We start from the raw sequence: 15,053 nt of genomic DNA, 5'->3' as shown, positions 1-15,053 counted from the left end.
TAACATGAAACATGAAAATGAAAAATCATCAATGATCAGATCATGGTTATTAATTTGAGGCTTGTGAATTGCGGTTGTGGTTAGGTGTAGAGATTTGATTAAATATTGATTAAATAAGTTTGGGAATAAAGTATAACATGATTACATTTCGGCATTAGGTCAAGCAGGGTACATTACTGCTAGGATGCAAATCATTTCCATTTAACTGAGGTGGCTGGCGAAAGTGCACACAATTGCAGAAGGCGCTTTTTCATACGGACATACGGAGGATAGAGGATGGTGGACAAACTCAAGGAGGGATGGGAGTGTTTTGGAGAGCATTTGTGGAAAAACAATAAAGTATTTTGCATTGTGAAAAACAGCGACTGTGGTGTTTGTTGACCAATGCTTCCAGTTTGATTCAGGGGGCTCTTGAGGACCAGTCTGACCAAGTCGGATGACCAAGGGTCAGAGACAGACAGTATTTATAAGTAAAAACAGCGGGGGGAAGTCAGATTAAAGGGTGTGGTTCATCAGCTGAGACAGTGTGGTTTAAAGACAGAAGTGGTCAGAAGTGCAGTTGAAAACAATTTAACTGAAAGTAATATACAGTCTCCTACAGGGACGCAGCTCATAGTCATCCCATAAACTAATTAATAAACAATAAATTATTGTAATTATTATTATATTATATAGATTAAACAAATTATGGAGGGTAACAATCCATTAAATCAATTACTTGAATTAAACCAGTAATATTTAGATAACTTATTGTTTTTACCTCTCAGGCAACCATATTGAACAATTTACATGAAACACAGCTAAACAATATATTATTATCTATGAAACGTATAATTGAAATGATCAAAACCATCAAACCACAAATGAGAAATGTGTTTTGAAACATTAAAGTGCATTACAAGTTTCAAGTGCATTTTTGCAGCGGAGAGAGAGGTAGAGAGATGCTGAGGGTAAGAGTGAGAGGCGGTGAGAAAGAGTTAGTGGTAGAGAGAAAGAGAAGTGACACAGGAAGTGAGAGCGGTTAGCAGAAGACAGAAGAATATTCAAACTGCGTGGGAATCTACATGCTACATGTCTGTTTCTCTTAATTGGTCATGTGAGGTAACATGGTGGTCTCTCTCTCTCTCTCTCTCTCTCTCTCTCTCTCGCTCTCTCTCTCTGAGGTTAGTCTGTCAAGACAAGCTCTCTGTTGGACGTTCGAGATCACAAACGAAGGCTTCCTCTCTCGAAGGTGCACAAGCGAGGGCAGTCTAAAGCTCTCTCTCTCTCTGAGGTGCCCATGCAAGGTCAGAGTAAGGCTCTCTCTCTCTGAGGTGGCCGTGCGAGGTCAGACAAAGGCTCTCTCTCATTGTGAGGTGGTCGTGCAAAGTCAGACTAAGGCTCTCTCTCTCTGAGGTGGTCCTACGGGCCTGCTGACTGAACGTCAGGCTGGAGGGGGGAAACAAGGCCAGTCTGTTTCAGAGGATTTCCTTCAGGTAAGTTCATAACTTCATATTCATAACATGGATGTAACTAAGTAAGGAGATTTATTTATATAGCGTCGTTCCAGATATGCAATCACAAAGTGCTTAGCAACTATTGAAAACTTTGTTACTCAAAAACTGTTGTTTACATTCAAGGTTAAAGGAGTCTGTGATGTAATATTTTGTTGTCGCTTTTCATCGTCAGTATTAGTATTGAGTAGAAGCAGAATACTTCACAACTGCTATCATTAAACATTTATTGACATGCTACAGTACCAGACTAGAGATTAACAGTTGAATGTCTTTTTTTCTATATTAGTTAAAGGGGACATATTATGAAAACAACACCTTTCCTGGGATTTGGGGTGTTGTTTTGGGTCTCTCGGGCTCCCACACGCATACAAACTTTGAAAAAGGTCTGTACATGATTCATTGAGTGAGATATGCATCTCTGAAAGTACCCCACCTACAGTTACTAAACGAGCGAGTCAGTTTTGGCGCCCCGTCCTACGTAGGAAGGATTTTGTGGACCAGCGGACGAGCGCTGGGCGGAGATGTTTGTGCATTTCAGATTTAGGGATATTCCATACAAAAATAGATGTTTAATTTGTCAGTTTGCCATTTGACTGCCTGGCAGGGAGTTCGGCGGAGCTGCCGGACTGCAGCTCCAGCTCAGCTCTGGGAGTACAATCCCTTTCTCCTCCACGTCGTGGTTCAATATGGACTTCAGAGAGTCAAGGTCAAAGTTCCTTTCCCCCAATTCTCCTCAACCATGGCCGAGATAACCCCCATTACGAGTCTTTACTTGTTGTGGAAGTACCAGAGACATCGGACATAGTCTTTATGATTCATAATATCATCCGAGGCGCACATTGCTTTTGGCCGTGATAATATGTATAATATTATATAAATACTTTTATATTATTATTATTATTATTATTATTATTATTATTATTATTATTATTATTATTATTATTATTATTATTATATTATATTCTATATAGAGAGCTCCAGGGCAAACGGCAACAGTCACTTCTCCTCCATGCTGTGGTTCACACTGACAGTTTATTGGTCAATGGGAAACAGCTCATTTGCATTAAAGCTATTTGCAAGTAAACATAGTATATGAGTTACAGCAAACAGCTTCAAAAACATGTTTTCTGGAACTCATATACTATATTTACTTGTTGGTAAAACACCATAATATGTCTCCTTTAATTGGAATATAAAACTATCCTTAACTAACGCATCCACAACCACACACAATTTTATGATACAGTTCATGCCGTCTAGGGGAATTAATAAAGTTGTTTCGTATCGTATCGTAGTGCAATGACAAGCCCTGTAATCGGTGCTCTCTCTCTCTCTCTCTCTCTCTCTCTCTCTCTCTCTCTCTCTCTCTCCCTCTCTCTCTCTCTCTCTCTCTCTCTCTCTCTCTCTCTTTCTCTCTCTCTCTCTCTCTATTTTCTCAGTCAAACTAAATGTAGGTGCCAAGTAGTGTGATGTAGATCTTCTGCATGAAAGCCATAATAAAATAAAACATTGATGCATTTTTAATTCACGATATCATACTATTTTCGAGGGCTTAAATTATTATCATAATGTTCAAAGATCTATTTTTATTATGATTCTTTTTTTAATGTATATATTTATATTCCTTGGATCTTGAGCTACTCATAAAACATTAGGGGCTGTAGCCTTAGACGCCCAGGCCTTACCTAGCATACACTGACAACAGTTTGTAAATGAAAAGAAAGGCAAGAGTTGGACCCAGTCGCAGTCTCTATAACTAGGGATCTACTGTACTGCGGAAAGAAGCAAATACATGATGTTAGCTGGGACCTGGCCGTGCACGGCCAAATAAACGGTCTGACTGGTGTATATAGAGCTACATGTTATATCACAGAGACAAGTCATTAAGGAGAGGGTAGGAGGTTAGGGCGTGTTGCTCATGGATGACTAAAGGTTAGGCTGCAGACATTTAGGGTTTGATCGCAGAACCTTTGACCCTACTCACTCGGCATTCCTGCAACCCTACAAAGTATGGTGAATGACCGGTCATTTCAGATTACAGTCTACATTGTGTACTGCTGTCTAAAGGAAGTGATGAGAAGAATAAAAGGTGGTGGAACACAGAAACACTCATTCTCATTACGAGCATCATCTAGATGTGAAACATCCCCACATCTTCAGTGTAGCCCTCCTAGCCATTGCTGGAAAGGGGGGATCGATCCATCTTATGTTCTTTCTCAAGGTTTCATGGTTCTTTTTTGTCTGATTATTTACTGTAAGACAACCACATAAACTTCAACCTAGAAATAGATTTCATTTGTCTTATTTCGTACCACATTGGCCTCCAATCGTCTGAGTTCACGGGGAAGTATTCACAGGATTAGCAGGAAAAACTTTGATGTGCTGTTCATGTGTTTGACCATTGCACTGTACTAGATAATAGTATACCTCTTCAGGTGTCATAAAGATAAGACCATACCATCCCACATTGTATCAACTGTCTTTGCTACAGAGAATGACACATAAAAAAAAGCAGAGGATAGCTTGGAGATAAAATGCATAAAGACCTGGATTAAGGCGTGATTCTCTGATGAAGTCTCCAAACTATTGTATACTACGATGTAAATCTTTGGCTGCCGACCCGATGGGTTTTGAGGAGACTAAATCATTCATGGGACGCCTTGATCGAAGTTTCACAACCGAACGCCTCTGGACAAATGTATTTAGAAACTTCCAAACTCCCTGCTGTGGGATTGACAAGATAAACATGTTGGAAATATTGCATGGGACTGACTTCAGATAGCTGTTGTATTTACTCTTCTCTTTGTCTGCACTCAGGAATTCTTCTCAGCGTGAAAACAACCAGCGTCCCAACGATGGCAATCAGATGGGGTAAGATAAGATAAGGTGGGGGGGTTAAGTAAAGGGATATGACCTAGTTTACTTAATAAAATAGACTGTTACCTAGCCTGTAGCCTTTATCAGCTGGCCCGCATCGGCTAGCCTTTAACCTAGCCTATAAGCTAGCCTACGTTAACTGGCCTGCGGTGAAAAATGGCTTACATAAGCTAGTCTACAAAACAATTAAATGTGCTGACAAATCAAAACTAATACAAACATTAACTATGAATGACTATTTGATACTTGTGGCACATATTAAGTAACATTTGTTAAAGCTGTCCCAACATGGTAAATGATGATATATATATAAAGTCCTGTAGGTGATAATGACCTGCTCCGTGTCCTTCATAGCGGGGGTGGGAACGACAGTGGACCCAGCAGGCTCCACAGGACACTGTCCCGTTTTGGGAGCAGACACTCCCGGGACTCCCAGAGACAGGCCCGAGAGGCCCCCAGGCCACCTCCGGAGGACCAACCAGCTCCGCCGCCGAGACCCCCTGCAGCCCAAGGTATTACCTACTGAAAACCAATCTACAACTCTTAGTATACGGTACATCATGTGCTCAATATATTTGACAAATACAACACAAAAACAATGTTTACGAACCTTGTAGGCCTATTTAAGATTCCCATGCCTACTTTGAACTTTTTAGAAACTACGTCATGCAAAATTATCCTTTTTTTAGAAGCGTGTCCAAATTTTATTGTATGCTTTGATTGTTCTTCAGTTAATAAACAATGACACACACGACACACCTCTGAGTCTATATGTGGTACCAACGACATCTTTGTCTATACATTTTACATGGTGCACCAGAAGCCTTAAGGGAGACTATTCCAACAACACAGAATGAATAAATAACTTGACAACATATCTTTCTGATCTCCCAGCTGAAAGGCCCTCTCCTCCGAGCCCAGGACCCAAACCGGTGCTAGCCCCTAAACCTCAGGCCTCTGCTCTGACAGACAGGCCACCCAAGCAGTCAACTTCTAAACAAAAGCCCAGGCTTCCACCAAGGCCTCTGTCAAAGTTGTTTACCAGCAACAAGCATGGTGAAAACCTCCTGCAGGTACAGTGGAAGAACACAATGTACTGTACAGGGATGGAAAGATAAATGGATGACTGGATGGATTGATAAACTAATCAATGGATGAATGGATGGATATATAGATGGGTAGATGGATGGGTAGATGGATGGGTAGATGGATGGATAGAAAGATAGATAGATACATAGATAGATAGATCGATAGATAGATAGACAGACAGACAGACAGACAGACACATACATACATACATACATACATACATACATACATACATACATACATACATACATACATACATACATACATACATACATACATACATACATACATACATGCATACATGTATATTGATGGCATGAGTTGACGGGTTAATGATACTTGGATAGATAGAAGGATAGGAGAGAGATACATTGCGGATTCCCTTTGACAGCTGACTCTGTCAAAGGGTTTGGATTGTTTCCGCGGCGACACGACCCTGTGTGATGTCATCCTGGTTGCCGGCGACGCCAGCGAGACCTTCCCCGTTCACCGGGTCATCATGGCCTCCGCCAGCGACTACTTCAAAGCCATGTTCACCGGTGAGACAGCCGCTATTGTCCACACCTCCAGACACACAGTACGGCAGACGCACAGAGTTACATAGATCCACATCAAAGAACACACTACTGATGAAATACCACAAACCCAGTCAGCATCACATTTACATTTTCTAGCAGCTACCCAAATACACTCATTACTACAAGCTTACATTAACTACAAGAATACACAGGAAAACAAACTAGCGCTAAATCTTTATATGAGCTGCATAGAGGACACATCTTCACCTCCACCCCCAGTCCCCACTGTGACTGTTTCTGCCTGTGTCTGTGAGGAAAAGAGGAAGTGTGGACATATTTTTGTCATGTGATCTGCATTTCTTTCAACAGTGACCCGCCCCTATCATAAATCCACAGAACAGTACCATATCTCTATAGTGAGTGACTGGGACAAGTCTCTCAGTCTGTCTGGTTCTTCCTAAGTGTCTCTGAGGAACTGAGAAAAATTATATTTATAATGCAATTAGACTACAGACATATATATATATATATCTTTTTTTTTCTCATATTTAACTATTCTATTTTATACAAATAATGTACTGATTGTGAATAGGTGCATAATACAAGATACATAAATTGATACCGCAATGCCAGTTTCTGAATAATCAAATGAACAAATGATGTAACATGTCCTATCTGATGGATGCGCTAGAGTCAAGGCCCCCTTTAAACTTTTCTTTGTGTCTTCCTTCGGCTGTGAACCAGGAGGCATGCGGGAGCAGGAGATGGAGGAGATCAAGCTCCATGGAGTGACCAGGGCCGGTCTGAAGAACGTCATAGACTTCATCTACACCTCCAGGGTCAACCTCAACATGGCCAACCTGCAGGACACGCTGGAGGCGGCCAACTTCCTGCAGGTCATGCCCGTGTTGGGCTTCTGCAATCAGCTACTGAGCAGCGAGGTGAGTCCCAGGACACAGGCCACTCTGATCGTAGCATACATCACAGGCACACACAAGCACAAGACACTTTGGATAAATTACCAGAGGCTGAACATGAGGCTGAGAACAATCAAAGCATACAATACAACACACAATGATATGCCATATTTTTTAATAGTATTACTGTGTTAGTGTAGCACTAGATATCCATTCTCCCTCCACCCCAGCATGCAGAATTTATGGAACAAAGCCTTCAGTGTGGCAGCCCCCAGCCGCTAGAACTACATTTTTGGACATCCTGGGCTCTCATTATTTTCTGTTCCTGTTTATAGCATTCTGCTACGTGTATAGAGTCCTTTGGTCCCTTGAACGGTGCTAAATTAAATTACTATTATTGTTATTATTTATATAATAATATTATTATTATTATTTCCAAAATTTCACAGCAGTTTCAACATTTCTGAAATCCTACAAGGTACAACTTAACAAATGTCAGAGCTGTATTCACCTACTAGCCATCTGGGTACTTGGTTCTGAATGCCAGCTGGGTGGGGGATTTAATGTGTTTAGAACCAAGACAGACGGTAGGTGAAAAGGGCCTATGGATGCTAACCCAACCGGCCTTATGGATGACGGATAAGTGAATGATTTGTGTGTGTGTGTGTGTGTGTGTGTGTGTGTGTGTGTGTGTGTGTGTGTGTGTGTGTGTGTGTGTGCGCGTGTGTGTGTGTGTGTGTGTGTGTGTGTGTGTGTGTGTGTGTGTGTGTGTGTGTGTGTGTCAGATCACGGTGGATAACTGTGTGGAGGTGGAGCGTGTGGCAGTTGATCTGCTGCTGGAGGATGTGCAGGAGAACATAGGTGTGTTTTTATATTACCTCTTTACCTTACTCAAATAGTATCTGCATTAACACATGTGAATGTTTTGACTTTTCTCCAGACTGTACAGTGGTGGTTTTAGGCACGGGCGAACCGGGCAGTCGCCCGTGGCGCCATTCCTCGATGACACGTAGTGGCCCCACAAGCAGTTAAAAAAAATAATAATCTGCGTCGCGAAGCGTTTTTTTGTACTATTTCACTATTTGGTCATTGAGCGGACGCTGTTATCCAAAGCTCCTTACAGTGAATTCAGATACATCTCATTAAGGAGCCGGTAGGGTAACGTTACCTGATTTCTGAAATGAAAAAGGGGGATTTGTAGTTGGTAGAAAAATATGGGGACAAAAAATATATAGATAAAAGAATATGTGTACATTTCAAAGGAAAGCTTCACACAGACAGCTTCAAACCCAGAACCAACAAATCCCCCGCCTGAACTAACTAACTCCTATCCCTAACCCTTCCCATCCAGGTGAGTTTGTGATCCAGAACCTGTGTGAGCTGGTGCAGAGCGCCCGCTACCTGGAGCTGTCGGCCAGCAGCATAGCCCAGGCCCTGGCCAGTGACTCCCTGAAGGGCTTCTCAGAGATGGAGCTGTACGGCATCGCCCGCGCCTGGCTCAACCACGACGCGCCCTGCCGCCGGGCCTCCATCTACACCCTGATGCGGCACATCCGCTTCCCCCTCATGACCCCCGGCCAGCTGATCCAGATCTCCCAGTGCGAGGACGAGGGGGACGGGGAGGGAACAGGGGCGGGGGCGGCGGCGGGCAAGGAGACGCTGATGCGCAGCGATGCGGCGTGCGTCAGCCTGCTGCTGGAGGCCAGCAACTACCAGATGATGCCCTTCCTGCAGCCCACGCTGCAGACCGAGCGCACGCGCATCCGCTCAGACGCCATGCACCTGCTGGCGTTGGGGGGCGTGATGCGGCAGCAGCTGGTGGTCAGCCGCGAGCTGAGGCTCTACGACGGGGAGAGCGGATTGTGGAGGGCCCTGGAGCCCATGGTGGTCCCCCGCTACCAGCATGGGGTGGCCCTGCTGGGGGGCTTCCTCTTCATAGTGGGAGGTAGGGGCAGCAACCACTGTGCACTACTACACTACCTACCAGGGGCGTAGGAATGAGTTTAACATTGGGGGGGACACATATCGGAAACCTGACAGATCCGGTATAATTTTTAGGTGGGACAAATGCGTCCCCTCCGTCCCCCCCGGTTCCTACGCCCTTGCTACCTACCATATAGTGGTAATGAGTTAGGAGCATCCTCCCCTGTTGGAGATATGGACAAATATGGAGTTGAAAGACCAGACGTGTGAAATAGTCCAAACATTCATTTTGCAACTAGAATGCCTAATTCTGCTCCCAGGGGCATTGCCTCACCTTCTGTGCCAAGTGCTCCACCATGTTTGCATCAAACAAAAAGTAATAGATGTACCACACACAACAACGGCTCTAACCCATTTCCTCCATCCTCCGTCTCCCCCTCAGGCCAGAGCACCTACGACACCAAGGGGAAGACAGCGCTGGACTGCGCGTACCGCTACGACCCGCGTTTCGACCGCTGGCTGCAGATCGCCTCGCTCAATGCCAAGAGGACCTTCTTCCACCTGAGCGCCCTGAAGGGCCGGCTGTACGCCGTCGGGGGGAGGAACCTGTCCGGAGAGATCGGTGAGGCTCTTTATAACCTGACCTTGGGATGCACCTCTCATCTGCAGCAAGGTCGATGTGTTGGTTTTCATTTTCACTGATTTAAAAGGATTTGGGAGGCTTTGAATAATATTAAAAGGGCTTACAAATGGGAGGCATTGTAAGCCGCGGGTTAAGTATACACCTTTTCAGTTGTTGTTGAGAAACCTGTTTAGTATACATGTATCAGAAAAGATAAGATACGATTGACTTTATTGTCTCCAGGAAAATTAGTCTTATCTGGTGCATTCATTATCTGCTAATAAAATGTAAATAACAAAAGTTTATTGACCATAAAGTTACACACAGCCCATCATCCAACACATACAATGATATGTATGTTTGTATACGTATTCTCTTTATATTTTTACTCATTGATTTAATCCAAGTGCACACAGAACCATCATGTCACAGAGGCTGTGACATGATGATTGGTAAAGATCAGTAAAGATCTAAACCAAAGAGAAAACATTGGGTTTGGGTAAACAAAGCTTAACTCTTAACCTTGACCAAACAACACTATGGGAGCAGTTTGGGTTAGGCTCTCGACCCGAGAGATCAGAGACCAAACCAGCAATCTTCTCGTTCTAACAACCTACCACAGAGAAAACAGAGTTAATGAATAAAACAAATTCAGATCCAACAATCCAATATGGTGTCATCCTCAGGCCCTGCTGGTTTTACAAGGCCATGAGCTGGGCCTGACTCACTCAGAGATTTTGCTTGCAAGCTTTTTGAGATGGTATCTGTACAGTGTAGTAGTGCTCCAGAATTGCTCTGCACAAGTTTCAAGTACCTTGCCACAGATGTTGCAGGTCTGACTTTAGTGTCGGATTAAGTTACAGAGAACACTCTTTACATCAATAGTAACAGATTGACAAGCCTTGTTCTTTTCCCTTATCTTGTTCATTTGTGTTGTAAAATCATGATTATCACAAATGTTAAATCCATCAGAAAGATATTTTCTGAATCCATCTCGATCTCTTCCTCCGTTTCCAGACAGCGTGGAGTGTTACAACCTGAAGAGGAATGATTGGACGTTTGTGAGTCACATGTCTGAACCTCACTACGGTCACGCTGGATCTGTGCACGGCGACCTCATGTATGTCTCAGGTAATGAAGGAACAGTTCACGTGACCTCTTGTATATAAGTATACTGTGAAGACTAAACTAATACCAATGCAAAGGTAGTGCCCTGTGGTGTACTTAGAAAAGGTATAGTGTAGTAGTAGCATAATATAATGTAAACAAACTTAAACATGGTGCAGCAGCTAATAGTAAAATATAAAGAAATCTCTGTTTCCATAAGCAGAGAGAGACGTAGCGTGTTGGATGAGCCGTTGGGAACCCCCTCTGGGTCCAACACAGGACTCAGTGCCTCTGGTCTGTGCTGTTGCTAACTCCGGGATCGGTTTACTAGTAACCCTGCATGGGAGGTTAGAGTGACAGGCTGTGAGAACAGAAGTGAGATGCAGGAAGTAGCGACGGCTGTGGTTAAATTGGGTCAGAGTGCTGTCTAAAGACATGGCGGTCTTAAGCCACAGGTCCTGGCTGTGTCACTCACCAAACTGCACTCCTGAAGAAACACTACAGAGAACCAAAACCTTCCAATTAATGTAGCCACTATTGTTACTATTGTCACTATTTTATTTAAGGTCCCTGTAAGGCAAAAAGGAAAAAGACAAAATAAATATAAACAATGTGTTGTTTTCATTTCCCAATTGTTTGACATCCTTAGGGTGGTCTTAAAACAACAACAATAATATGTTGAGTATAATTGACTGTTCAACTGTAAACCTCCTCATTGAACCCAGAATATTGGAAACATAGATACATGAATATCAAAGCAACTTTGTATTAATTCACATGGTCACCAAAGTCCCTGTGTGACTCCAGGTCATGGTGTATGAGGATTTAATCGTTTATATAAAGAGCAGCTTGTGAATAAATGGGCTTAGGAGTGCTCTGACATCAAGAGGCAGAAGCTCGGTGGGAGCAGGTGCGTGGAGTTTTGTGATAGACTATCGGTCGCACATTTCAGCCCACTTCCTTCCTGTTTACGCCAATCCCACATCTGAATCTCTGAGCAGTACAAAGACCTGAGTGATGAACCGAGAGAGGGAGTCAGGCTGTGAGGTCTGGGTTTCCGCTTCTAAACGTGAAAAACAACTGAAGAAAAGAGTCATGAACAACACAGGCACATGACATAATCCAGCATGATACAACAACACATGAACCTTGGCACCACAACAGCCCTGCTATTTTGAAGAAAGAACCCAAAAAGAGGGGAAGTTTGTACACATGACCAGGACTTGTTTAAAGTAGATCACCAGAGACAGGGAACGCTGCATTGTTACACCAGAGGCCACGATTCTAATGGCCTTGGGTGTGCGCATTGATAACACATGCACAAACACACACACACACACACACGCACACTTAACTTTAGAATTATAGCGTCACACACTAGATGGGTCACCAGCTAAATATGACTTGTCAAACTTAATAAAAACGGAAAACACTTGTGCTTTTGAACTACACAATGCTACGCAACAATTTAATTGAACACTGTCCTAGTTTGTGGATTAATTATCGCCATATATATCCTAGCGGATAGCAGGTTTTTGTTATTGGTCTAGTCAGAGCCCTGTTCGTCTGGGCCGCTCCCGGGCCAGCCCTAATCACCATGCTCCTCCTCGGCCTAACCCTCCACGTGCTCCGTCCCCCTCCCCGCCATCCCCCTGCCCATCCCTAGGCGGCATCACCAGGGACACCTTCCAGAAGCAGCTGTGGAGCTACGACCCGGCGGCCGACGCCTGGACGCGCCGCGCCGACATGATGGAGCTGCGGGGCCTGCACTGCATGTGCGCGGTGGGTGACCGCCTCTACGTCATGGGGGGCAACCACTTCGGCTCCACCAGCGACTACGACGACGTGCTGAGCTGCGAGTTCTACAGCCCCGCGGCGGACCAGTGGACGGCGGTGGCCCCAATGCCCCGGGGCCAGAGCGACGTGGGGGTCACCTTGTTCGAGGGGAGGGTCTACGTGGTGGGGGGGTACTCCTGGAACAGCCGCTGCATGGTTGACGTCGTGCAGTGCTACGACCCAAAGCAGGACACGTGGGACAGGGTGTTCAACGTGCTGGAGCCCCTGGGGGGGATAAGGGCGTGCGCCATGAGGGTGCACGTGCCAGAGGACTGCGTGGACGAGGACTGCCCGCTGCCCACCGCCAAGAGCTGACTGAGGGGGCTATGTCTCAGAGTCAGAGGGGGGACCGTGTCTCTGTTATCAAACTGCCTCCACAAAGAGATTACAAGGACTTTGACAGAAAAACACAGGGTTGGTGAAAGAGCTGACCCCAAACAGGATATTGTTATGTCTAACGGAATGGGATTGCCATTCCTAATTGAAAACATCACACCCCATCAAATTCAGATTTCATAAGATATCCAATATCTAGAGAGAGTTTCTGTCTTAAGGTCCTTTTACATCAGGCGCATAATGAATAAATGACACGAAAATGCGGATAGCATAGCAAAATAAGAATATTTTAAATATATTTTTGATAATTTTTAGAAAAATAATTTTTAGTTATAATGCTGAAAAGATCCATTCTGCCTGTGGCAGAGATTTGGGTTGGTTATGCCTGCAGGAAGCTACATAAACAGCTAATGTTAACATGCTAAATTATTCTGGGGTGGTGAATCAACTCTTGAGTTTCAATATGTATGTTGTCAGATATAATGCCATGACTTATGACTTTTATAAATTATATTTTATTGTGCTTTCAAGGACAATTTGTTAAAATTATTCTATGCTTTTAAAGGGGACGTATTATGAAAACAACACTTTTCCTGGGACTTGGGTTGTTTTGTTTAGGGTCTCTGGTGCTCCCACACGCATACAAACTTTGAAAAAAGTCTGTACATGATCTTTTGAGTGAGATATGCATTTCTGAAAGTACCCCGCCTACAGTTACCAAACGAGCGGGTCAGTTTCGGCGCTCCCTCCTATGTAGGAAGGGGGCACAGTTGAATATTACCTCCCACTTCCCCACTCCCCTCCAATCAGAGCATTGCTAAGATTTTGTGGACCAGAGGACGAGCAGCTCCAGAGGGGGGAACTCGGAGAGTACAATCCCTTTCTTTGCCGGACTGCCGCCGAGCTCCCTCCACCGGAGCTGCTGTACTGCCGCCGAAGCTTCGGCGGCAATCCGGAGGAGGAGGCATGGAGGAGAAAGGCATTGTACTCCCGGAGCTGAGCTGCCGGACTGCCGCCGAGCTACGCCCGCTGGACTTTTCAGCTCCCGGAGGACACCCGCCGGAGCACCCGGAAAGCTTTGGCGGCACTTCAGCTCCCGGAGTACACCGCCGGAGCGGGAAGCTCGGCGGCAGTCCGGCTGCTCAGCTCCCGGATTACAATCCCTTTCTCCTCCATGTCACGGTTCATTGGACTTCAGAGAGTAAAGGCCCAATTACCTTTCCCCCAATTCTTCTCAACCATGGCCGAGATAACCCCCAGTACGAGTCTTCACTTGTTGTGGAAGTACCAGAGACGTCAGACGCAGTCTTTATGATTCATAATATCACCCGAGGCGCACATAACTTTTGGTAGTGATATTAGATATAATATTATATAAATACCCATATATAATATTATTATTATTCCAAACGGCAACAATCCCTTCTCCTCCATGTTGTGGTTCAGTCTGACAGCTCATTGGTCAATGGGCAGCAGCTAATTTCCATTAAAGCTACAGACACCAGAAACAGCGCATTCTGAAGGGACTGAAACAGAGGGGAATAGTTGTATAGGCAAGATTTTTCTTCTTAAAAGCTATTTCCAGCAAACAGCTTCAAAAACATGTTTTCTGGAACTCAAATACTATGTTTACTTGTTGGGAAAACACCATAATATGTCTCCTTTAATATTTAGTGTTACAAAAAACGTTTTGATGTGAAGGGAAGAAGACTAGTTAAATTTTTAGTTGACATAGGTTGTAACTCTGAAACCAGCAAGACATTTTTACAGTGGACTCATCAATAAGCAAGGGTATTTGTTTCAGCTTAATGTGAGTCATAACTTAACTGTAAGTGTAGTTAGAAGCAATGATTTGTTTTTTCTTTCTAACAGTTGATAATATTAAGATATTAATAAAAGTTGCATTACATTAAACAGCATATCTACTTATCTTGTTAAACATTTCATTACCATAATTTGCCGTGGAAAAATGTATCCAAACATCAAAAGTTATACAACCTTCTTTACTTTATTCCTAGTTAATTCCAAACACTTTCATCTGATTTCCCCTTGCACCTTCAGACAGATAGCATTATAACCATTGTGGTGACCCGCTCCTCAATGTCTCGGGGTTCAAGGTATGTATCACCCTTCGGAGTCGGGGTTAAGCCGAACTCAGCATTTATTACAATGAACTCTCAAAACAGGGAACACAACTATACATAGGGTCTCCGTGAGCCTCTATTCGGATGTGGTCTCGAGCGCTTCCCTCGTGCCACTCACTCCTGTTCTTCCCTGTCGTCAGCTCTCGTGCTCCTTTTACGATGGCCTCCTTCTCCTCCCTCCGGCCAGG

General features: G+C 44.1%; 1 protein-coding gene across 1 annotated transcript; it reads left to right on the top strand.

Annotated features, from left to right (window-relative positions):
• The first annotated feature begins 1,090 nt into the window (after window positions 1-1,090).
• Window positions 1,091-14,650, top strand: LOC307072867 (kelch-like protein 9). The gene is made up of 11 exons (XM_079732405.1): window positions 1,091-1,475; window positions 4,314-4,367; window positions 4,728-4,885; window positions 5,268-5,446; window positions 5,869-6,001; window positions 6,725-6,921; window positions 7,683-7,758; window positions 8,249-8,842; window positions 9,263-9,442; window positions 10,460-10,573; window positions 12,216-14,650. The coding sequence occupies exons 2-11, from the start codon at window positions 4,363-4,365 to the stop codon at window positions 12,698-12,700; spliced, it is 2,121 nt and encodes a 706-aa protein (XP_079588531.1). The 5' UTR covers window positions 1,091-1,475; window positions 4,314-4,362; the 3' UTR covers window positions 12,701-14,650.
• Window positions 14,651-15,053: the final 403 nt, after the last annotated feature.

Source organism: Pollachius pollachius (genome assembly GCF_949987615.1).
Source record: "Pollachius pollachius genome assembly, chromosome: 3".
Taxonomy (NCBI): Eukaryota; Metazoa; Chordata; class Actinopteri; order Gadiformes; family Gadidae; genus Pollachius; species Pollachius pollachius.
The sequence above is the reverse complement of the archived record's forward strand: the minus strand, read 5'-3'. Positions and strand labels throughout refer to the sequence as shown.